The sequence below is a fragment of the Jaculus jaculus genome, chromosome 9 (genome assembly GCF_020740685.1).
Source record: "Jaculus jaculus isolate mJacJac1 chromosome 9, mJacJac1.mat.Y.cur, whole genome shotgun sequence".
In the NCBI taxonomy this organism is placed as follows: Eukaryota; Metazoa; Chordata; class Mammalia; order Rodentia; family Dipodidae; genus Jaculus; species Jaculus jaculus.
In genome coordinates, this window is record NC_059110.1 from 16,909,777 (window position 1) to 16,934,230 (window position 24,454).

A 24,454-nucleotide genomic window follows, 5' to 3' on the forward strand; every position below is an offset into this window, starting at 1 on the left:
AACGAACTCCAGATGCGTGCACCCCCTTGTGCAGCTGGCCATCGTGGGTCCTGGGGAGTCGAGCCTCGAACCCGGTTCCTTAGGCTTCCCAGGCAAGCGCTTAACTTCCAAGCCATCTCTCCAGCCCTGGAAGCTTTTTATGTCTGTGAATCTGACTGGTTTACGTGCTGAGTGATGCGCCCTTCCTTTCCTACCTTGCTGTAGATGACACCTCATAGACTGAAGACCAACCAGTGCAAACAACACTCGTCAGTTGTTTAGTATTTTACATATACAAGTAGATGAATCAATAACTAGCTCATTTTTTTCAGCCACTTTTTTCTCCCCTCTAACACCACATGTTTGCAAGAATCAAAATTGATAATTTTCAAACACATGTCCTCCAAACCACACCTGAAGGGGAAAGCTTTGCCACATAGGAAGACCGAGGGCTCTGGGAAAACCTACATGTACTTTTATACCCAGCTATCAAAAGAATGGAAAAATATCAACTTATTTATATCATTTATTTATATGGGTAATGAATAAGTTAAAGAACACTTCACCTCCAACACAGATTGCTTTTATTTTAGCCAAGCTAATGCTTTAGTTCCATATATACTTTTGAATTTCCATCAATGTCAAACACCAGTTTTTTAAAATTCTTCTTTAAAAAAAACAAAGATTTACAAGCACTTTTTTTTTTTTTTTTACAGCACTCAAGGAAAGTCAGCTGAGGGTTCATAATACTAATTTTCCTTTTAAAAAACATCCATCAGACCAAAATAAAAGCATTTTAATTAACTCCTTCCTGAGTAACTGAAACCTTGGAATGTGCTGAAAGGTTATAATAAATAAGGCAGTCAAAGACCAACTAGGTTAAAATGTATTTTTTTTAAATTAAACTATGTAAAATGTACAATATATTTCATGACGTACAAACTGGGTTGGGCCCAGGACCTTTAAGAAATATTGTTATGGGTACCAAATTAAGCCAATGAAGTTACCTTGACCTTTAGGACATAGAGGCTGTTTGTTGGGACTAAAGAACACAAAAGCTCTCTGTAGGTAAAATCACTGACAGTGATCACCAAGGAAAACAAATGCCTTGGAACACACAGGCAGAGGCGCCTGCGGGACCATGTAGAAAGAGCGTGAATTTTCTGAGTGACCAGTTACTCCGATGCTGAGATCTAGCTAAGAAAACGTAGTCCATACAGCTCCCAGGCTGTGAGCCTACACAGTGTGTAAGCTAATTATTATCCCATAGGATTACAAAGAAATGACTCACGACATGTTGCCCAGTGGTTCTTGTACCTGTTTTGGAGTGTAAAAGGTTTTTCTAGATTGCTCAGCTCAGTCTGCTGAACTAGAAAGGAGCTCACAAGTCACCCATGGTCGGCTGCCCTGGGTGCCTCTGGGCTCCCTGCTTTCACTCGGTGCCCCTGGGCTGGAGCCGTCTTAATTTGTTTCATGATAAAGTAGCATGCACTAGGCAGGTTTCAAATGACTGGGTTTATATCTTGGCTAGTGTCCAGTTTTAGAGAAATCAGAAAAAAAAAATAATTCTAGAGACTTGTTGGATTCTGCAAAGCAGAAAAATGCGGTTTCTGTTGTCAGAGTCTTACCTTTTTATAACATCTATGTTTCTAATGCTCTTCAAGGGCTGGTGGGGCATGGGGCGGGGAGGAGGAATACAGAATAGACACAAGTGGTCACCAATAATATCCTTTCTGCTATGCAGACCTTTCAGCTAGCAGTACATTATCCACCCAGGAGAACATGCATTTTTAGGGTTTTTTTTTTTTTAAAGGTGAAAAGAGTTATTATTGAAAGGAATAGATTTCTAGTGATTGGAACAAAGGCATCACGGATGGTGGGGAGGGGGCAGGCTGGGAGGTGGGAGATAGAGACAAGACATATGTGGGGGACAGGGCACTGCTCAACAGCTACTCCGAGCACACCGTGGCAACCATCTACTCACGATGCGCGCCAAGGAGTGCTGTGCTCCGCAACCTTGCTGCTTCTCCTGTTGATGATGTCCCATGCACAGGGTGTCAGGGGCAAGAAAGTGCCTTCGCCGAAGAGACCATTTCTGCTGCTGCCTGTGAAGGACTCAGGACCCCTTATCACAAAACACAGGTGGCTCTTGGAGGACTAGAAGTCATGAGAGATGCCAGATATCGCAGGGCCCAAGTTGGCCAAGGGTGTACTTGGCAGACTAGGCAAAGTTTACAGGCAGGCTTAGAATTCCTGCCACAGGGAACGACTTCGATTTCTAGTCTGCTCATGACTAAGCCCTTTCCCTGATGCCACGGGAGACCCAGACTTGATCTGTCCTGCTGATACTTTTTCTTACTATGCTACTTTGAGGTCGGTCAGATGATATTTGGAAAGGGAATGCCCCCATGGAGTTTACCATGTACTTTGGCCACGGCAGGGCATTCTAGGTCCTGATTGGTTGGGGAGCTGGGTGCCACAAGCCAACTGGTCTTTTCAGAAATAAGTACCCTCTTCTTGCTGCCAGTATCCCCTGAGACAGGTCAGAGGCAGGATTCTACCACTGTGGGTAGAAACCACTTGACTAGGGGCACCCTCCCTTGTACGATTCTGTTTTCTTTCAACTCTTAGATCCTTCTAGAGCAGATCCCCTCCTCTCTGAAGTGGTTTTGTGTTTCTACTGGAAGATACAAATCTGGATTTTTTTTTTTTAACCACTGAGTAACATTCTTACAAGATATTTTACAAATGATAAACCATTGGGTGGTGGGACATATTTTTCCCTCTTCTCATTCATTATAAGGGGCAATGGAACCAAGAAAAAAAAAAAACACGGAATAAAATTAAACAAATAAAACCCGCAAAACCGGGCATCTCCCAATGACCCCAACATGTGGGAATGTTTTGTTCTTCTTAATGCACCCGAGCATTAACATAAAAGAGTCCCTTCAGGATTTTTCTTCCCCATAGAACTTTCTGGAAAGGAGGGGGGAGGGGGGTCAAGCCATGGAGGCAACAGGGTGCTGCCATCACCTTTTATAAATATCTTCTAGCCATTTTTCATCATCTTGTTCCTCGTCATCAATCGGCTCCTCGGTCTCCAGGGGGGTGGGAATGAAGAACTGTGGGTTCAGGGGGGCCCTGCTCGCGTGAGACTTCAGTCCAAACTTGCGCTTCATCAGGTGGAACTGCTCCTTGACGTAGTGGTAGAATTCATACTCGTATCTCATCCGCTGGTAGAGAATCTGCACAGCCTCAGGGGAGGGCACAGTCTTCTTCACTGTCACAGTCATGTTTCCAAGTTTCCTATGCTCTGGAAAAGAACCAGAGCCGAACGTAAGCAGCTGCCCACAGAGCTTGGGGGCCTAGGGGGCCCAACCAGGGTGTGCGTCTGCCTAGAAGTGGCAGAAGGGACACCACACGTCCAACAAGAAGGAGAGAACATTCCCACCGTACAGGGCAAGATTTGTCCATTGCTGGGCCTTAATATTACCCGTAGTGGACTGAGCACACATTGCATGATTTCCCCTTATGCACACTGTGAACCACGTGATTGGGACACAGCTCTGTGGCTGTAACTAACTGCCGAGTCACGTGGAGTCATTGTTGCAGTGAAGACCTCAAGTTAACATGCATCTGAAGAGCAAACTCTCCCCATTTCTTCTATTTCTTTACATAGGAATAAGGAAACTCTGTGCACTCCAGAGCTGTCTCGCTTCTATCTTTTCTTTTCTTTCTTTTTAAAAAATTATTTATTTGAGAGCGACAGACAGAGAAAGAGGCAGATAGTGACAGAGAGAGAGAGAAAGAGAGAGAGAGACAGAGAATGGGCGCGCCAGGGCCTCCAGCTATTGCAAACAAACTCCAGATGCGTGCGCCCCCTTGTGCATCTGGCTAACGTGGGTCCTGGGGAATCGAGTCTCGAACCAGGGCCCTTAGGCTTGCCAGGCAAGCGCTTAACCACTAAGCCATCTCTCCAGTCCTATCTTTTTTTTTTAAAATTCAAGTATTGTTATAAAGCTTAGTTTAACATGGGATCCACTTGTACTTTATTGCTTCAACAATGCATTTGTCCACAAAAGGAAGGACTGGTGTGCATGTGTTTAGATCGGAGGGACAACCTTGATTGTCAGCCTCCACCTTCTTGGAGACGGTGTCTCTCACTGGACATGAGGCAAGCTAAGCTGGTTGGCCAGTGAGAACCAGAGATCCTATTTCCACCTCCTCCGTACTGAGGTTACGAGTGTGTGACTATCAGCCCAGCATTTTTACATGGCTGAGGATTACACTCAGGTCCTCATGCTTGTGTGGTAAGCACTTTACTGACTGAACTATATCTCCCCAGCCTGGCATATTTTTTTAAAATATAATTTTAACTGTAAAATTTAAATTGTGGCTCTGTGTAGCTAAAACCTGTTTAATTTTTACTAAATTTATTTATTTATTAAAGTCTCAGGGTGGCCTACTTATGCCTCCCAAGTGCTGGGATTAGAGGTGTGTGCCACCACTCCCAGACATTTTAACTATTTTTTTTTCTTTTCTTTTCTTTTCTTTTAATTTATTTGAGAGTGACAGACACAGAGAGAAAGACAGATAGAGGGGGAGAGAGAGAATGGGCGCGCCAGGGCTTCCAGCCTCTGTAAACGAACTCCAGACGCGTGCGCCCCCTTGTGCATCTGGCTAATGTGGGACCTGGGGAACCAAGCCTTGAACCGGGGTCCTTAGGCTTCACAGGCAAGTGCTTAACCGCTAAGCCATCTCTCCAGCCCCATTTTAACTATTTTTAAAGTGTGCAATTCATTGACAGTTATTATACTCATAACAGCATACAACCATGACCAGTACTTCCCAAATCCTTTCATCAGTCTGACCAAAAACTTTGGGATGATTAAACAATGATTCCTTACTTCCTTCTTTCTTTAGTTCATTCCAGGAAAACTCTAATCTCTTTTCTATTTGTGAATTTTTTTATTCTTTTTTCTTACTTTATTTGTGTGTGTGTGCGTGAAAGAGGGGGGCGGGAGACAGAGAAAGAGAGAGAAGCAGATAGAGAGGGAATGGTATACTAGAGCCTCTAGCCACTGCAAATGAACTCCATCCAGACGCAGGCACCATCCTAGGCATCTGGCTTACATGGGTGCTGGAGAATCAACCCTGGGTCCCTAGGCTTCTCAGGCAAGCATTTTCACCACTAAGCCATGTCTCTAGCCTGAATTTGCTTATCCTATTTACCTCATAAGCAGATTCATGAATATTTGTCTGTTTAGATCTGGTTTCTTTCACTTAACATATAGTTTTCACAGGTTACAGAGCTGGTCGGTTCCCTTGCTTTTGTGACCAAGTAACATTTCATTATGGTGAATGCTCTAATAACACGGCTTATTGTTGCATTCATCCACCGAAGGGCGCTGGACTCTACCTTTTGGCTGTTTTGATGGACACTGGCCTATTCAGGTCTCTCTGAGGTTTTTGCTTCCAATTCTTCTGGTATACATACTGGGGAGAACTTCAGGATTTTATAGTAAGTCTATGTTTATTTTTCAAGGAACACTCTATGCTGTTTTCTATAGCACCATGTAACCTACCCCTGAGCCATGACATCAGCTGCCATTTTTCTTCTATTTCTTTTTCTCTTCAAGGGTATAGTTATTCCAGGAATTGCAAAGTGGTGTCTTATGGTTATAATCAGCAATTATTTAATGATGCCATGATGATATTTTCTCTAATGATTAATGCTTTTTTCATGTATTTGTTGGCCATTAGCATCTCTTCATATACATATATATATATATATAATTTATTTATTTTATGAGAGAGAGAGAGTGTGTGTGCGTGAGCACGTATGGCTATCCTAGGACCAGACACGTGTTCTACTTTATGCATCTGGCTTTATGAGGGTACTGGGAAATTGAACCCAGGCAGTCAGACTTTGCAAGTAAGTGCCTTTAACCCCTGGACCACCTCTGCAGTCTCTTGTTCATTTCTGACTTGGGATTTTGGCTGTTGCTAAGTTGTAGGTATTCTTTATAAAGATCTTCTGGATGATCTGCACACATTGTAGGTAACACACTTTACAAATACTTTCTCCCACCCTGCTGAAGACTGACTTTACTGCTGGCGACATCTTTCGATGCACAAAAGTCTAAAGATCCACTTTAGATTTTTCTTTCTCTGCTTGTGCTTTGGTGTCATACTTAATAAACCCTGGACACGTGGCACACACTTGTGTCACTTTTGGGAGAGCTCTTTGCAGGCAAGAGGATCAGGAGTTCAAGGCCATCCTCAGCTAACTAGTGAGTTGGAGGTCGGCCTGGGAAACATGAAACCCTGTCTCAAAAAAATTAAAAAAATTAAAAAAATTAAAAAAAAGGAAAGAAAGAACCAGGTGTGGTGGCGCACGCCTTTAATCCCAGCACTTGGGAGGCAGAGGTAGGAGAATCACTGTGAGTTTGAGGCCACCCTGAGACTACATAGTGAATTCCAGGTTAGCCTGGGTTACAGTGAAACCCTACCTTGAAAAACCAAAAAAAAAAAAAAAAAAAAAAAAAAAAAAGGAAAGAAAAGAAACCAGCATCAAATCCAAGTTCATGAAGATTTGACCCCGTGTTTTTATTTGCCACACTTGATTTTAACTAAAACTTTTGTTAAATTTAAGTAGGTACATGATTTACTACATGAAACTCCAAATAGTTGTTTTCAAAGTTGAATTCACCAAGAAAAGTATAAACACTGTCCACTTTTCAGGATATCTGAGATACCTGTTGAAACCTGCAACAGTGATTCCAAGAGGGAATAAGAAAACCCACTGAATAGTAATGGCCTCTTTGAAATGGGTGTGTTGTCTTTTCAAATGGACTCATTGCTTTAAAAGCATAGCACATGGGCTAGAGAGATGGCTTAGTGGTTAAGACATTTGCCTGCAAAGCCAAAGGACCCAGGTTTGATTCCCCAGGCCCAGGTTAGCCAGATGCACAAGGTGGCGCATGTGTCTCGCCCATTCTCTCTCCCTCTTTCTGTCAAATAAATAAATGAAAATAAAATATTTTTTTAGCAGGGCGTAGTGGGGCATGTCTTTAATCCCAGCACTTGGGAGGCAGAAGTCGGAGGATCGCCATGAGTTTGAGGTCACCGTGAGGCTACATCGTGAATTCCAGGTCAGCCTGGGCTACAGTGAGACCCTACCTTGAAAAACCAAATATATATATATATATATATATATATATATATATATATATATATATATATATACACATATAAAAGCATAGCACATGACAGGACACACTAGTTCTAGTTGTTTGTTTGTTTTGGTTAATGAACTTAGCATTGGGGATGGAGAGATGGTTCAGTAGTTAAGGTGCTTGCCTGCAAAGCCTAATGAACCGGGTTCAATTCCCCAGTATCCCTGTAAAGCCAGATGCACAAAGTGGCACATATAAATGGAGGAACAGTACCTCGTGACTGAGAGATGAAACACAAAGAGTGTTAAGCAAAACACTGAATGGCAGAAAAACACACACACACACACACACACACACACACACACACACACACAGTCATTCATTTTAGTCTAGTCTCCTACAACTAGTTCCTCTCAAAGAAACTGGGTAAAAGCCAGGTGTGGTGATGTGTGTCAACAGTCCCGGCTACTTGGGAGGTTGGGGCAAGAGGATCACTTAGGCCCAAGGGCTGGAGACCACCCCGGGCAGCAGAGGAGGACGCTATATAGATACACAAATCAGTGAAACTGGTGGGGTTTTCCTACCTCATTCCAAAGGGGACAAAAAACTGAAGTATCCCTCTGATTTTATTGGTTAATTTCTTAGTTAAATCATTGGGGCCAAACTGTTCCAAAATCCAGAGAATTTTACTAAAACATGTGCGGTGCCATCAGCTAAATAGTTTAGGGAACCAGGCAAAGAGAGAATGAGAAAAGAAAAACACAGACTCAAAATCCATGTTGGGGCGTGACCATTTCCTTTTCCCAACAGGAGTCCCCCAGACAGCACTTCTGGCCTCTTGCTCCAGTCCCATTATCAAAGGTCAGCCAGTTCCCTCTCTCTCTCAAATAAATAAACAATTAAATAAAATATATTAATTTTTTAAACGGCTGGGGAGATGGCTTAGTGGTTAAGGTGCCTGCCTGCCAAGCCAAAGGACCCAGGCTTGATTCCCTAGGAGCCACGTAAGCCAGATGCACAGGGTGGCACATGGGTCTGGAGTTCGATTGAAGCAGCTAGAGATCCTAGCACATCCATTCTTTCTCTCTTTCTCTCAAATAAGTAGATTAAAAATAATACATCAAAAGCAGGCCAGGTTCAGGAGGCCCACCCTTGCGTATTGGTGCCTTTGGGGAAAGGGCGAGGGAGTTCCCTGAGGCAAGTGTGCCTGTCTGTAGGATGGCATGTTACCACATCCCACCCAAGCAGCACCCTCCAGCCTTGCTTCACTGAGTAAAGCTGACACACAGACTTCTATGTGTCCGTCTCTGATGTCTATTCCTCCATTACTTTAGAACCCAGGCAGAGGCAAATGGGTGAAATTTATGATTAGCCCTTCCAACCCCAAAGGCAACTAACACAAAACACATGTGGAAATTACTGCTGCGGGAGGTCGGTCAGTGACCAGGTTCTCAACACTGCATCCTAGCAGCCAACAAGGAATTGACCACGCTACACTGCTCTTAACGATGATCAATTCACCACTGTTCCAAGGGATGAGACCACCGGGAAATGCTTTCTATCAGTTCTAATATAAGGCTGTCATGGAATTAGCAACATTTTTAATAACATCCACACAGTATGTCCAGCACACCAAGTCTATTCGTAGGCAGCAATGTGCTCTGGGAATTCCACTTAGAGCCTCTCATATTGGCTTATTTCATCCATATTTTATAAGGAAACAAGATCTCTTATAAGATCCCAAGAGGTCTTCCAAACACTGTTTGGTTACAAATCACCCCACCATTCTGACCAAAGTATACTGACTTCTGGGAATGCTGGTCAGGGCAAATGCTAGGCGGCTTAGGTTCTATTTGTGAGAAAGGTACAGAGCAGACAATTTTAAGGTAAGAGGAAGGAAATAAAGAGGGATTTTTGATCTCTAGCTACAGGAGTCTTGAAAGATTATTCCTTGGTTGGCAAAAGACTGTCAACAGTATTTCAGTTTCCTTAGTCCTCTTTATACATCTTAGCCCATTTCCCAAGTCCCAGGGTAAAGCCTGAAGGACAGGGCCAGCTGGTTCAAAGGACTCTCAGGAGAACTGATTATTTTTCATAAACTAAAGTCCAATTTTGCATTAACATTCTATTCGTGCTTTATCCATCCATCCACTTTCTTTCTTTCGTTCCATCCACCCTCACTCACTATTCATCTCTCTGAATCTCAATTGGTTCTTTTCTATCAAAATTCACTTTTTGGGGGAGGGGGTGTCTCATGTATTCCAGACTGGCCTTAAACTTGCTATGTAGTTGAGGCCGATTTTGAACTTTTGATCCATCTGCCTCTACCTCTTAAGTGTTGGGAATTACAGGCGTGTACCGCCCTGCTTCATTTACGTGGTACTGGGGGTGGAATACAAGGCAGGACTCTGCTAAGTGAGTTACATACTCAGGCCTCACTGGTGTTTCTTAAAATAACTCTTGTTCTCATGCTCTCTCTCTTTTGCTCCCTTCATCACAGCCCAACCTTTTGACGATCTGTATAACTTTCTTATCACCAGATTCTCAATCTTCCTGATTTCTGTCCCTCCTATATGTACCCCATTCAAATGAGCCCCGCTTTCTCTTTGGTGGTCCAGTGGACACTCTGTAGGCCTTCCTGTGGCCTCTCCGAGTGACCTTGCACACCGTGGCTACGCAAGCCTTCTTGGAAACCCTTCGGCATCTCTCATAGCATTTCCTTGGTCATTCTTGCCTCTCTCTGATACTCACTCTTTCCATTCCTCCTCTTCCCCAGCCTGACCTTTAGATGTCACTGGCTCTTAGGGGTCCGTCCTAAATGTCCCCTATCCTCCCTGTGAGTCCTTGGGTGGCATTCACCAACTCTCTACCCTTTATTTCTCATACCACTAGGGACAAGACCAAATGTTTGTATCATACAATTACACATATTTTTTAAGCATTTATTTCCACAGAGCTGCCAATTTTAGTAAGAAAGTTAATGATGCTGCCGGGGCAGAACCATTTTGTGATAACTGAAGTAGAGATTTGTATTGAACCAATGCTGACAGTAAACACTTATTAGGGGTTTGTGTTGTAGCCATGTATATTTTATTTTATATAACATCCACAGAAACTATGAAGTACAATGACCCTTCTATCTGGGTGGGGAATCAAGGTCTGTGAGATGAAATGACACAGTCAGGATTACACAGCTAGTAAGTAAGTGGCAGAGGAGAATTTGAACCTGCGTTCTCTTGGGACTGAGTTCCCCCTAACCATAAAGTTTCCACTGGCCTACAGAAATTTATCCCATCATTTGGAAAGACCAGAGAGCAGTTTGCCTCATATAGTCAGTAGAGAATTTTTTTTTAAATCACATTCCAAAGACAGATGGCAATCAGTGCTATGGAAAAGTCATTCCACTATTAAGTGCTCCACATCTTAGCAAATGCCAGATTTTCTCTCCAAACAAAACAGAGCTACAAGAGCTATGGAATCGACCTTTCTCTAAGATCACTATAATAGCATTCTACAGGAAGTATCATTATTTCAGTCACAAAACAATGATGCTTTAAAAATCTATAACGACTTGCGGCATTCTTTGAGAAACAAATGAGCCCCCGCTAGGTGGGCAGAGACTACAGCATATGACCATTAGGGAGCGAAGGCCTCACCAGTGGCGGGACCCCGAGACACAAGTTCCAGGGGCGCACGTCTCTTGCGATCACTGAGGACCATTTGCAAAGGAACAGAGGCCCTTCCACAAAGGCAGGGGTGGTGAGAGCTGGCTCAAGACCAGCTTGGCAATGCACTGGAGTATTTGTTTAGAAATCGACTTAGTTATAAGACCTAGTCTGTTGCACATGCAAGTCTGGATTTCTGGCTTTTCTCAGAGGAAGACTAAAGAGTATGACTGCCCCGGAGAGCATGCTCAGACTGTAAGTGCCCGTTCATTCTTTTATGTTGCTTCAGAAACCCCTGGCTTTCGCTTTACAGGTTTTGAAAATTCTGGATTGTATAAATAGGCAGCAAGTGCTTCATGTCAAAGTGAAGGCTCCAATTGGACCTCCTTGGTGAGCCTCATTGTCACCTTCCTCCTCTCTCTCTGCAAATATTTATGGAATAGCTGCTCTGCACCAGGTACGGGAGTTATGATCAGTGAATGGGACATTGTCACCACCAGCCCCATCAGACATTCTGACAGCTTACTCTGCTCCAGCCAGGGTGAGATTTTTATATATGTTCAACTTTTGTAAAACTCCAGTGTTGTAGGCCTCTCGTTGTTAGCGTTTACCGGCATGACTCTGGAATCTGGTCGCTTGGTGATGTGCTTCACAGAGGTGGGGAAGCGGAGATGCCAAACGTTGGTTCTGGGAAGTCTAACAAAAGACCCTAAGTTCTCGCCTCCACCTCTCTGCGTGACGTAGAGCTGCAGCGAAAGCAAGAGCAAACACCCTCTCGAGGCCTGGGACCGCAGGGCGAGGAGAACAGGGCACTCTGTTTTGTTTGCTGGCAACAACTTGGGGCTGGAGGGAGGGCTTAGCAGTTAAGGCACTTGCCTGCAAAGTCAAAGGACCCAGGTTCGATTCCCCAGGACCCATGTAAGCTAGATGCGCAAGGCGGTGCATGTGTATGGAGTTTGTCTGCAGTGGCTGAGTGCCCTGGTGTGCCTACTCTCTCTCTCTCTCTTTCTCTTGCTTCCTTCTTTGTCAAAAAAATAATTAAAAATAAAATATTAAAACTTCTTCTCATTGGTCAGGAGAGGGGCCAGGTTTGATGGGCTTGTCTTAAATAGCTGGACTGGAATTAAGTCTCTCACAACAGCTATATGATCTTCATGATTTGCTGTGTGTGGAAGCCTGAGAGCACTGTATAGATGTGCGTGTGTGCGTGTGTGTGTGTCTGTCTGTGTGTGTACCCAAGGATGGAAAACTTGGGGCTATCTCCGAGGCACTATCAACTCTGAAAACAATGTCCCTGGATCTTGCTCTTGACATCCTCCTAATGGTTCTCCGTTAGTGGGGAGCGGGGAGCACGCTGGGCTGCCAACCTGTTATCCGTGCCTCCTTGGCTCAGCACCCTGGGCAGTGATTGGAGTGAGCCACGGAGCTTCGCTGGAGGCAGGGAAAGGGTGTGTATGAGGAGGGGACAACATGGGGACACAGCTGGCTGTGGACAAAGGCAGAATCAGAATGTGCTTCACGGTCTCCAGCCCAATGACTGCGAGATCCTGAGCAGGCAGCAGTGTGCGCTCGCGCCTCCTGGGGTCTCATCTGCTCCCACAGGAGCCCCACCACATGTCTCTGCCCTACTCTGAAATTAATAAATGCACTTTGGCAAAGATGTGGTGGTTTCAGGATGCTTTGCTTTACATATAGTATACTATGTATTTATATGTTATATTTACACATATTATATGTTTATATTGTTCCCTTCCATTTTTCTTATTGACCTTTATGGACTGGTCAAATAATCAGCTTAACTACACTCATGATAATTGCAGAACATTTCCTCAAAGTAGGGCTGGAGAGGTGGTTCAGTGGCTTCTGCTTGCAAAGCTTGTCAGCCCTGGTTCGATTCCCCAGCATCCACGTAAGCTGCATGCAAAGTGGCAAGTGCCGGCAGTTTGTCTGCATCAGCAAAAGACCCTGGTGTGCCCACCCATCCGTTCACACACAGGCGCATGGACGCACATGAGCACACACAGGTGAAAGTAAATAAATAAAATAGTTAAAACCAAGGCATTGCTTTTGCGCTGTGAAAAGGGAAAAGACATCAGCCTTTGACCTTTGTATCTGAATAACAGAACAGATTTATTTATTTTTCTTCATAGACTTGTCTACTCAGTCATAGACCTGTGTAGGGACAGATTCCTTCCAGGCCATGTCTTTCTTGGGGAAGTGTGGCAGAAACTCTAGAGAGTGATTAGAATGGTGACCCATTTTAAACTGTTGACCCCCTGTGGCATAAAGGAATCCTGGTAGAGAAAAACAAATAAGCAAACAAGAAATAACACAAAAATAGAACAAGACCAGTATAGGATGCTTTCTGTGTTATTAAAGCTTTCTGTGGTGGTTTAAACAGCTCTCCTCATCTCGTCATTTCCCCCTCTCAACAAAACAGCACCCCTCCATTCTTCAAGGTCCTGGAGTGATGGGCTCTCAAAGCTGTGCCTACTTCACAGAGTCCTCATAAACGCCTGTAGGTACCAAGGGTCCAAGAGGTCACAAAACTGGCTCAAGGTTGTAAGCACAGTAAAAGAAGTCCCGAGCCTGGAAAGTGGGCTTTCTAATGCCAGTCTAGCCCCTTCTGGCTATATCACAGGCTGTTAATTTCCAAATTGAGTGGAAATCTATAACCACCCACTTCCCCCAGCCCAGTGTGTACTCTGGCATTAAGGAGATCGGTCAAGAAGAAGGGCTTGAGTGTTCTAACTCAAGGGGAATGCCACAGTGAGTTGAGGAGGATCTGCTGAAAAACTTGCCAGCCAAGAGAAAATGTCTGCAGAATGAAAGGGGCTATGTCTTTTTCAGTATGAGCTCCCCTGTATCCAACTCCATGCCTGGCACTCAGTGACCCTCCATAAACATCTGTTGGTTTGAAACCTGCATTTTAAATCCCTCCGTAAGACTGGATTAACCCAAAGGGCAACTTTTGGTGTTGACTCTACATTTTTTTGTGCTAAATTCCTTCCTCGCTCAAGGGTTCTCTCTGGGCTGATTTCTTGAGGGAGTGTGATTGGGAGGGTTTGGCTGTTCATGACACAAACTGCAATTTTCTTCTCCTAGCCTCTCTGCTGAAGGAAAATCATGATATGGTGACATGTTGCTTTCACATACTCAGAAAAGCTTCAGAAAGACCATGATGGGGGGGGGGCCGGTTCTCCACAAATACAAACACCAGTATAGACAGACATGAATCATGGTCACTTCAGTTAATGAGTAAGTGTTGGGTATATTATTTACTATAACAAATAACTAAAGAAACATGAGGGGCTGGAGAGATGGGTTGGTGGTTAAGGCACTTGCCTGAGAAGCCAAAGGACCAAAGTTCAACTCTCCAGGTCCCATGTAAGCCAGATGCACAAGGTGACATATGTGCCTGGAGTTCGTTTGCAGAGGTTGGAGGCCCTGGTGAGCCCATTCATTCTCTTTCCTTCTATTTCACATACCTACCTACCTATCTACATACCTATATACTTAAAAAAAAGAAATGTGAGTGCCATTGATCAACATGACATTTGGGTGACCTAATTTTGCTATAATAAAGGTGTTCAGTGACTCAAATGGCCATCATTTTTAGTACTTTTTCATGATGTTTCCTTATTAGTCAAAGAAAAATGTCCGGCTTAAAGCCAGGCATGGTGGCACACACCTTTAAGCCCAGCTCTCAGGAGGCAGAGGTAGGATGACTGCCACCCTGAGACTACATAGTGAACTCCAGGTCAGCCTGGGCTAGAGTGAGACCCTACCTTGAACAAACAAACAAACAAACAAGTTCTGCTTACAAATGAAACATCTGGGGATGGGGAGAGGGTCAGTGGATATAGCACTTGTGGTGCCTGTGTAAGGAGCAGAGTTTGGGTCCCCACCACCCACTTAAGTCGCAAGTGGGCATGGAGGTACCCCAGTCATCTCGGCTCTCAGGAGGGAGAAACAGCAGGTTCCCGGAGCAAAGCAAGCTGGCTGGCTGCAATGGTTAGCTCTGGGTTCTAAGAAGAGACTCTACCTCAGTAGGTAAAGTGGAGTGTGATGCAGACAATATGTGATATCAGCCTCTGACTTCCCCATGCATACACACATGCATATGTGCCTGCAAACATGTGCATCCACACACACATACAAACACATTAAAAAAAAAAAGAGAGAGAGAGGGAGAGAGAAGACATTCATTTAGATCATACCCACTTGCCCCATGCACCCAGGGCTTCGCAGTAGATGTCAGCAATTTGAAAGGGGACCCTGTTCAAATTTGAGAACTTCCTGGTGGAAGATCTTAGGGCAGGTGACCAGGAGCATCCTCAGAAAGCTGCTCACTCAGCCTTCTGGCCAAGTTGGTGGCTTGTAACCACACTAGAGCTGGGGGAGGGTAGCGAAATAAGAAGGCAGCGGGAACCCAGGACAACCGATTTCGACCAACAAGACAAGAAAAGGGAGCTGACTCCCTGACAGGAGATGCACCACCCCTCACACACTGCAGCCAGAGTCCTGGTGAAACCGCAGAGGGACTGGCGAGATGAACAAGGGCGCTGCTCCCACGGCGAGCCTGACAACCTGCGCCAGGGTGACGCAGACAGACACTGAGGAGACTCAAAACGCCCCACGGCAGAAACCCAGAAGCCTCAGTTTGGGCTGGAGAGATGGCTTAGCGCTTAAGCGCTTGCCTGCGAAGTCTGAGGACCCCAGTTCGAGTCTCGGTTCCCCGGGTCCCACGTTAGCCAGATGCACAAGGGGGTGCTCGTGTCTGGAGTTCGTTTGCAGAGGCTGGAAGCCCTGGCGTGCCCATTCTCTCTCTCTCTGCCTCTTTCTCTCTCTGTCTGTCGCTCTCAAATAAATAAATATAAACAACAAAAAGTTTTTTAAAAAAGCCTGTTTACCTTAAGTGAGCTTTCCACATGCCCACTGCTCCCTTCTGATCCCTCTTTAAAGGCCTCAGTTTCTCGTACCTTCCATGTGTTTGCAGTTTGACTCTAATCTCTCTTTAAAAGCCTCAGTTTCAGCTGGAGAAATGGCTTAGTGGTTAAGGCTGCGAAGCCTAAGGTTCCAGGTTCGATTCTCCAGGTTTCACATAAGCCAGCTGCACAAGGGGGTGCATGTGTCTGGAGTTTGTTGGCAGTGGCTACAGGCCCTGGTGCACCCATTCTCTCTCTGTCCTTGCCTCTCTCTCTGTCTCAAATAAAAATTTGAAAAACAATAATAAAAGCCTCTATTTCTCTTAAGTCCATGGGCTTGCAGTTTGTGGTGGCTTGATTCAGGCGTCACCCATAAACTTGGGTTTTCTGAATGCTCAGTCCCCAGCTGATGGCAATTTGGCAATTAACACCTCCTGGAGGCAGTGTATTGTTGGGGGCAGGCTTATGGGTGTTATAGCCTGTTTCCCCATGCCAGTGTTTGGCACACTTGCCTGCTATTATTGTCCATCTGATGTTGGCCAGGAGGTGATGTTCACCCTCTGCTCATGCCATCGTTTTCCCCTGCCATCATGGAGCTTCCCCTCGAGTCTGTGAGCCAAAATAAACCTTTCTTTTCCCACAAGCTGCTCTTGGTTGAGTGATTTCTGCCAGCAATGCGAACCTGGCTGCAACAACGCTCTAATCTCTCTTTAAAAGCCTCAGTTTCTCTTAAATTCTAATCTCCCTTCAATAAACCCCACAATTTGTGACTTCCCCCTAAATAAACTGAATAATTCATAATTTATACTTCTTGAGTCCTTTACTAATTTTTTTTTATTAAAGGTAAGGCAGGGCTGGAGGGATGGCTTAGCAGTTAAGGCATTTGCCTGCAAAGCCAAAGGACCCAGGTTCAATTCCCCAGAACCCACAAGGGGGCACACACGTTTGGAGTTCATCTGCAGTGCTTGGAGGCCCTGGCACGCCCATTCTCTTTCTTTCTCTTCCCCCTTTCTCTGTCAAATAAATAAATAAAAATAAAATATTTTAAAGGTAAGACAGAACCCTGAACTTTGGGCTCATAAATTGTGGGAGACCCCTCCTGTGCCCTCAAATCCTGCATCACCACTGAGGAGTGCCCTCAGTGGGATGGGGGCAGAGAGGAAGGAAATGATGGTACCAACATATGATGTGTCCATACAAAGTTTCTACTTAATTTAGCTGGGGGTGGTGGCACACCCCTTTAATCACAGCACTTAGGAGGCAAAGGGAGGAGGATCACCATGAGTTCAAGGACACACACTGAGACTACATAGTGAATTCCAAGTCAGCCTGGGCTAGAGTGAGATCCCACCTCAAAAAGGGGGGAAAACAAAAAGAAAAATTAAGAAAAAAAAAAAAAAAAAAAAAGAAAGCTACTGACTCAGAAGAAAACTGCCCAGGGGGAGTTCTACAGGACTCTGCGAGACTCTCCACTGTTGAGCACTGGGCCGCCTCTACACGGGGATGCAGGGGTCAGTACCAAGCATGCACACCCCGTTAGCCACTGCCTGCCCCCTCCCACTTCACTACTACCATCAACACAGGGTGCTCACCTTTCAGACACGACGATAAATAGAACTCACCAAGAACCAAGCTGGTGTGCAAGCCTATGTGCTAATACGCATGAAGTGGTTCATTCAAACAGAGGCTGTCAGCGAGGTCTGCTATACCGTCTGAGGTCTAGATATGTTTGCTAAGAGCCACCAGTCCCTCCATCTCTGCTCCATGGGCATTGTTTAGACTGGTGCATAGTCTCCAGCGCTCGTACAGGAAATCACAGACCTGCCCCTTGCAGCCTCGTCCTCTCCCGCCCCTCTTCATCTGTCAAACACGCATAATGGAAAAACTGTTGCCCTGACTCTGAGCCAGAATAAACCATCAGGAAGCACTGCGTACACCCAGCTGCAGAAAAGAGGACAGAGGCCTCGCTTTATGACCTCCGACACGGTGAGCCATATGCAACATAACCACAGCGCATTGCTGGTTTTAACTGGAGTCTGATGCTGGACGCACTTTCATGGTCCTTTGCTCATTCTAAGTGAGTGAAGAGTCCACAATGACCAGAGGACCCGCTCGCCAGCAATGGGGACTTGTCTTTACCCGGTTCTAGCAGAAATCGTTTGCAACAGATGGGATGTGAGTTTCCCAAGACTCACAAGTGGGACCAAATTTTACGGCCGGGGGAAGAGGAGAACCTATGAGCGTTATCAAAAGAGAGACACCGTTCTTCAACTCCAGGGCGGCCAAGCCATGATTAAGCGAGGCCTGGCTGTCTGACATCCCTTGTCTTAAAAACCTGTACTAGGGTCTGGAGAGATGGCTTAGCAGTTAAGCGCTTGCCTGTGAAGCCTAAGGACCCCAGTTGGAGGCTCCATTCCCCCGGAACCACGTTAGCCAGATGCACAAGGGGGCGCCTGCGTCTGGAGTTCCTCTGCAGTGGCTGGAGGCCCTGGTGCGCCCATCCTCTCTCTCTATCTGCCTCTTTTCTCTCTGATAAATAAATAAAAATAACAAAACTAATTAAAAATAACCTGTACTAGATTAAACGACCTATAGAAATTTCCAGCACACATCACTTTCTTCATGAGACAGGTGGGATGCATGCCCCAGTTGGGGGAGGGGGGCAGGTGGCAGAACTGGACCATCAGGCAGAGGCAGAGGCAACACAGTTCCAGGTTCCCCACAGGGCTGCAAAAGCTCGGAGCTCCTGCAGAGCCCTGCATCGTGCTGGCTGCTCCCCAGACCTTGTGAACACGATGCTTGTCACAGATACAGTAAACTCATTTCCTGAATGATGTTGGGCGACCACACAGTTCAAACACATGAAATACAACCACGGGGCAGCCGGGCTCCCCTGCAGCTGCGCGCGGCGGAAATGAACGTGTGTCCCATCAGCTCGCACCGACGTGTCGGGCTGACGGGAGCCAGCGTTTGATGTGCCGCTCAGATGATCGATGGCATGTTAGGATCAGCTTCTTGGAGGTATGGCAATTAAGGGAGAAAAGAACAAAAAAAGGCCCCTGCTTCATGGCTGTGTCTGAGGTTGGGCTTGGTAAAGTAAACACAGTTTTGTTTTTTTTTTTTTTTTAGTCTCCTTTTCAGATCTAGAAGTATAAATAACTTAAAAAAAAAAGATCACTCTGTATTTCAATAGAACCTTTGCTCTATGTAGCTAGGTGCAAGTTACATGATTTTCTTTTTCTTTCTTTTTTGTTTTAATGCTTGAAACTGCTAATCTCCTTTGATGAAAGAGAATGAAGGCTTTCTAACACTCCCACTTTGCTTTGATATTTGGAAGCACGAGCTGAATAAACAGAACCTGGAGGAGAAAGCACTTAGCCTATGTGGGGTGGGTCACTCAAGACCCACGGCGACCAGGGCACAGGCCCCTTCGGGATAGAGACCAGCTGGCAAGAAACCTGAGAGGAGGCATGGATGAGCAGAAATGTTACCCAGGCCGGTCCCCACCCCACTGAATTAGAAGGTACGGCAGCCTGCTGGAGGGGCTCTGAACTGGGTGATTCAACTCCACGCTGGCTATCTTGGGATCTGCCAAAATTGCTAAGCAGACTCACTTATGGCTTTACCAATAAAATGTACCTTTCATTGTAAATATTTTTTTTTAATTTTTTAATTTATTTTTATTTGAGAGCGACAGATACAGAGAGAAAGACAGATAGAGGGAGAGAGAGAGAATGGGTGCGCCAGGGCTTCCAGCCTCTGCAAACGAACTCCAGACGCGTGCGCCCCCTTGTGCATCTGGCTAACGTGGGACCTGGGGAACCGAGCCTCGAACCGGGATCCTTAGGCTTCACAGGCAAGCGCTTAACCACTAAGCCATCTCTCCAGCCCGTACATATTTTTTTTTATCTGAAATCATTACTGGATGTGTTTTTATATGTGCACACATGTCTGTGTCCTAGCTTGAGACAGGATCTCTTGCCACTGCAAATGAACTGCCAGGCTGCAAAAGAACATTAGACTGGTTCATTAGCTTCGGATTCTCCTGGCTTCAGCCTCTCATTATTGTAGGCACCTTGGGGATCACAGATGCATGTGACACTTGGCATGTGGCTTTACGTGGATGCTGGAAATTGGGCCTGGGTTGGAAGACTTTTCAAGCAAGCATCTCTGACCATTAAGCTATCTCCCAGGTTCTACTTTTTGTACTTGTATTAATTTATCTGAAATCAATATAGGAGCCCAAATCAAAGTACCCTGATGAAATGGATTGCTTATTGGACAAAGAGCAAACTGGGTGTGGTAGGATGTGCCTGTCATCCCAACACACAGGAGCCTGAGGAAGGAGAAGACCAAATTCAAGGCCAGGTTGTGTTACACACTGAGAGGACAGTTGTGATCAACTAAATTTAAAAGACTACAGCTGGGCTGGAGAGATGGCTTAGTGGTTAAGGAACTTGCCTGAAATGCCTAAGGACCCAAGTCCCTTCCCCAGTACCCAAGTAAGCCAGATGCACAAGGGTGCAGCAAGCATCTGGAGTTTGTCTGCAATGGCTGGAGGGCCTGGCATGCCCATTCTCTCTGTCTCTATCTGCCCATTTCTCTCTCTCAAGTAAATAAGACAAATAATAATAATTTTTTTTTAAAAAAGGATCAAAAGAAATGCCAACAGTGTGGGTCTGTTTCTTTGGCATTTGAAAATTCTGTGAGTTCTGGTTATAATCTGTGTACAGGATTCTTCTTTCATTTTTCATTGTCCATATAGAATGAGAAATCCATGGCTCTCTTACAAACACACACACACACACACACACACACACACAGAAGAGTAATTTATAAACTTAAAACTTCACATATGTCTGTATACATATAGACTTACATATGTGTACACACACAAGTAGATACATGGCTAGAAGGGTTTTCAGAAAACTTAGAAAAAGATTAAGAAAATGAAATGACATTTTTTTGTGGTTTTTGGCCCTCATTCTTTTTTTCTTTTCTTTTTTATTTTCTTTTCACAATTTTTATAATCATTTTCCATGATTATAAAAAATATCCCATGGTAATACCCTCCCTTCCCCCCCGCACTTTCCCCTTTGAAATTCCATTCTCCATCATATCACCTCCCCATCTCAATCACTGTACTTACATATATACAATACCAACCTATTAAGTACTCTCCTCCCTTCCTTTCTCTTCCTTTTATATCTCCTTTTTAACTTACTGGCCTCTGCTACTAAGTATTTTCCTTCTCACGCAGAAGCCCAATCATCTGTAGCTAGGATCCACATATGAGGGAGAACATGTGGCATTTGGCTTTCTGGGCCTGGTTTACCTCACTTAGTATAATCCTTTCCAAATCCATCCATTTTTCTGCAAATTTCATAACTTCATTTTTATTTACCACTGAGTAGAACTCCATTGTATAAACGTGCCACATCTGCATTATCCACTCATCAGCTGAGGGACATCTAGGCTGGTTCCATTTCCCAGCTATTATAAATTGAGCAGCAATAAACATGGTTGAGCATGTACTTCTAAGGAAATGAGATGAGTCCTTAGGATATATGCCTAGGAGTGCTATATCTGGGTCATATGGTAGATCAATCTTTAGCTGTTTTAGGAACCTCCACACTGATTTCCACAATGGCTGGACCAGATTGCATTCCCACCAGCAGTGTAGGAGGGTTCCTCTTTTTCCACATCCCCGCCAACATTTATGATCATTTGTTTTCATGATGGTGGCCAATCTGACAGGAGTGAGATGGAATCTCAATGTAGTTTTAATCTGCATTTCCCTGATGACTAGTGACGTAGAACATTTTTTTAGATGCTTATATGCCATTCGTATTTCTTCCTTTGAGAACTCTCTATTTAGCTCCATAGCCCATTTTTTGATTGGCTTGTTTGATTCCTTATTATTTAACTTTTTGAGTTCTTTATATATCCTAGATATTAATCCTCTATCAGATATATAGCTGGCAAAGATTTTTTCCCATTCTGTAGGTTGCCTCTTTGCTTTTTTCACTGTGTCCTTTGCGGTGCAAAATCTTTGTAATTTCTTGAGGTCCCAGTGATTAATCTGTGGTTTTATTGCCTGAGCAACTGGGGTTGTATTCAGAAAGTCTTTGCCAAGACCAATATGTTGAAGGGTTCCCCCTACTTTTTCCTCTGGCAGCTTCAGAGTTTCAGGTCTGATGTTAAGGTCTTTAATCCAGTTGGACTTAATTCTTGTGCATGGCGAGAGAGAAGAATCTATTTTCATCCTTCTGCAGATATATATCCAGTTTTCCCAACACCATTTTCTGAAGAGGCTGTCTTCTCCAATGAGTATTTTTGCCATTTTTATCGAATACCAGGTGGCTATAGCTACCTGGACTTACATCTGGGTCCTCTATTCTGTTCCACTGATCTACATGTCTATTTTTGTGCCAGTACCATGCTGTTTTTGTTACTATGGCTCTGTAGTATAGGTTAAAATCAGGTATGGTGATACCACCAGCCTTATTTTTGTTGCTCAGTATTATTTTAGATATTCGAGGTTGTTTGTGATCCCCAAAGAATTTTTGGATTGTTTTTTCTATTTCCATGAAGAATGCCTATGGAATTTTGATAGGGATTGCATTAAATGTGTAGAATGCTTTAGGTAAGATTGCCATTTTCACAATATTGATTCTTCCAATCCAGGAACAAGGGATGTTTCTCCACTTTCTAGTGTCTTCTGCAATTTCTTGCTTGAGTGTTTTAAAGTTCTCATTGTAGAGATTCTTTACTTCCTTGGTTAGGTTTATTCCAAAGTACTTTATTTTTTTTTTGATGCAATTGTGAATGGTAGTGATTCTCTGATTTCATCCTCTATGTGTTTGTTGTTAGCATGTATGAAGGCTACTGATTTCTGTGTATTTATTTTGTATCCTGCTACATTGCTGTAGGTTTTGATCAGGTCTAACAGTTTGCTAGTAGAGTCTTTAGGGTCCTTTATGTATAGAATCATGTCATCTGCAAATAGTGATAACTTGATCTCTTCCTTTCCAATTTGTATCCCTTTTATGTGTGTCTCTTGCCTTATTGCTATGGCTAAGACTTCCAAAACTATATTAAATAAAAGTGGGGACAGGGGACACCCTTTTCTTGTTCCTGATTTTAGTTGAAAAGCTTCCAGTTTTTCCCTATTTAGTAATGTGTTGGCTGTAGGCTGTCATAAATAGCTTTTATTATATTGAGATATGTTCCTTCTATTCCCAGTCTCTGTAGGACTTTTATCATGAAGGGATGTTGGATTTTGTCAAATGCTTTCTCTGCATCTAATGAGATGATTATGTGATGTTTGTCCTTCAACCCATTTATATAATGTATTACATTTATAGATTTGCGTATATTGAACCATCCTTTCATCTCTGGGATAAAGCCTACTTGGTCAGGATGAATGATCTTTTTGATATATTCTTGTATTCTGTTTGCCAATATTTTGTTGTGAATTTTTGCATCTATGTTCATGAGGGAGATTGGTCTGTAATTTTCTTTTTCTGTTCTATCTTTGCCTGGTTTTGGTATCAGGGTGATGCTGGCCTCATAGAAGGAGTTTGGTAGAATTCCTTCTTTTTCTATTTCCTGGAAAAGCTTAAGAAGCAATGATGTTAGCTCTTCCTTGAAGGTCTGGTAAAATTCAGCAGTGAATCCATCTGGGCCTGGGCCTTTTTCAGTTGGGAGATTATTGATAACTGTTCGGATCTCCATGCTTGTTAAAGGTCTATTTAAGTGATTAATTTCATCTTGATTTAATTTAGGTAGGTCATATAAACCAAGGAAGTCATCCATTTCTTTCAGATTTTCATATTTTGTGGAGTATATGCTTTTATAGTATGTCCCTATGATTTTTTGAATTTCTCTGGAATCTGTTGTGATGTTACCTTTTTCATCTCTGATTTTATTAATTTGTGTCCCTTCTCTCTTTCTTTTAGTCAGATTTGCTAAGAGTTTATCAATCTTGTTTATCCTTTCAAAGAACCAACTCTTTGTTTCATTAATTCTTTGGATAGTTTTTTTTTTTTTGTTTCTATTTCATTAATTTCTGCCCTAATCTTTATTATTTCTTCCCGTCTACTGATTTTTGGTTTGCCTTGTTCTTCTTTTTCCAAGGATTTAGGGTGAAGCATTAGGTCATTTACTTGCGACCTTTCTAGTTTCTTAATATAGGCACTTAAGGCTATAAATTTACCTCTTAGAACTGCCTTCATTGTGTCCCAGAGATTTTGGTATGTTGTGTTCTCATTATCGTTTGACTCTATAAATTTTTTGATTTCCTTCTTGATTTCTTCATTGACCCATTCATCATTAAGTAGTGTATTGTTTAGTTTCCATGATTTTTTTGTATGCTTTATAGCCTTTCTTGCTACTGATTTGTAGTTTAATTCCATTGTGGTCAGATAGAATGCAAGGAATTATTTCAATTTTCCTGGATTTGTTAAGATTTGTTTTGTGTCCTAATATATGGTCTATTTTAGAGAATGTTTCATGTGCTGCTGAAAAGAATGTATATTCTGCTTATTTGGATGAAATGTCCTGTAGATAGCTGTTAGGTCCATTCCTTCTATGACCTCATTTAGTCCAGATGCCTCTATGTTTATTTTTTCCCAAGATGACCTGTCAATTGATGAGAGTGGGGTATTAAAGTCACCCACCACCACTGTGTTTGGTGTTATCT

At 43.7% G+C, this 24,454-nt stretch overlaps 1 protein-coding gene across 1 annotated transcript in view; it reads right to left on the reverse strand.

Annotated features, from left to right (window-relative positions):
• Window positions 1–487: 487 nt before the first annotated feature.
• The window catches only part of Ust (uronyl 2-sulfotransferase), a 342,351-nt gene continuing 318,384 nt past the window's right edge, over window positions 488–24,454 (reverse strand). Inside the window, exon 8 of the mRNA XM_004651135.2 lies at window positions 488–3,292. Within this exon, the coding sequence (XP_004651192.1) occupies window positions 3,009–3,292 (284 nt within the window). The 3' untranslated portion in view covers window positions 488–3,008. The remainder of the gene's footprint in view (window positions 3,293–24,454) is intronic.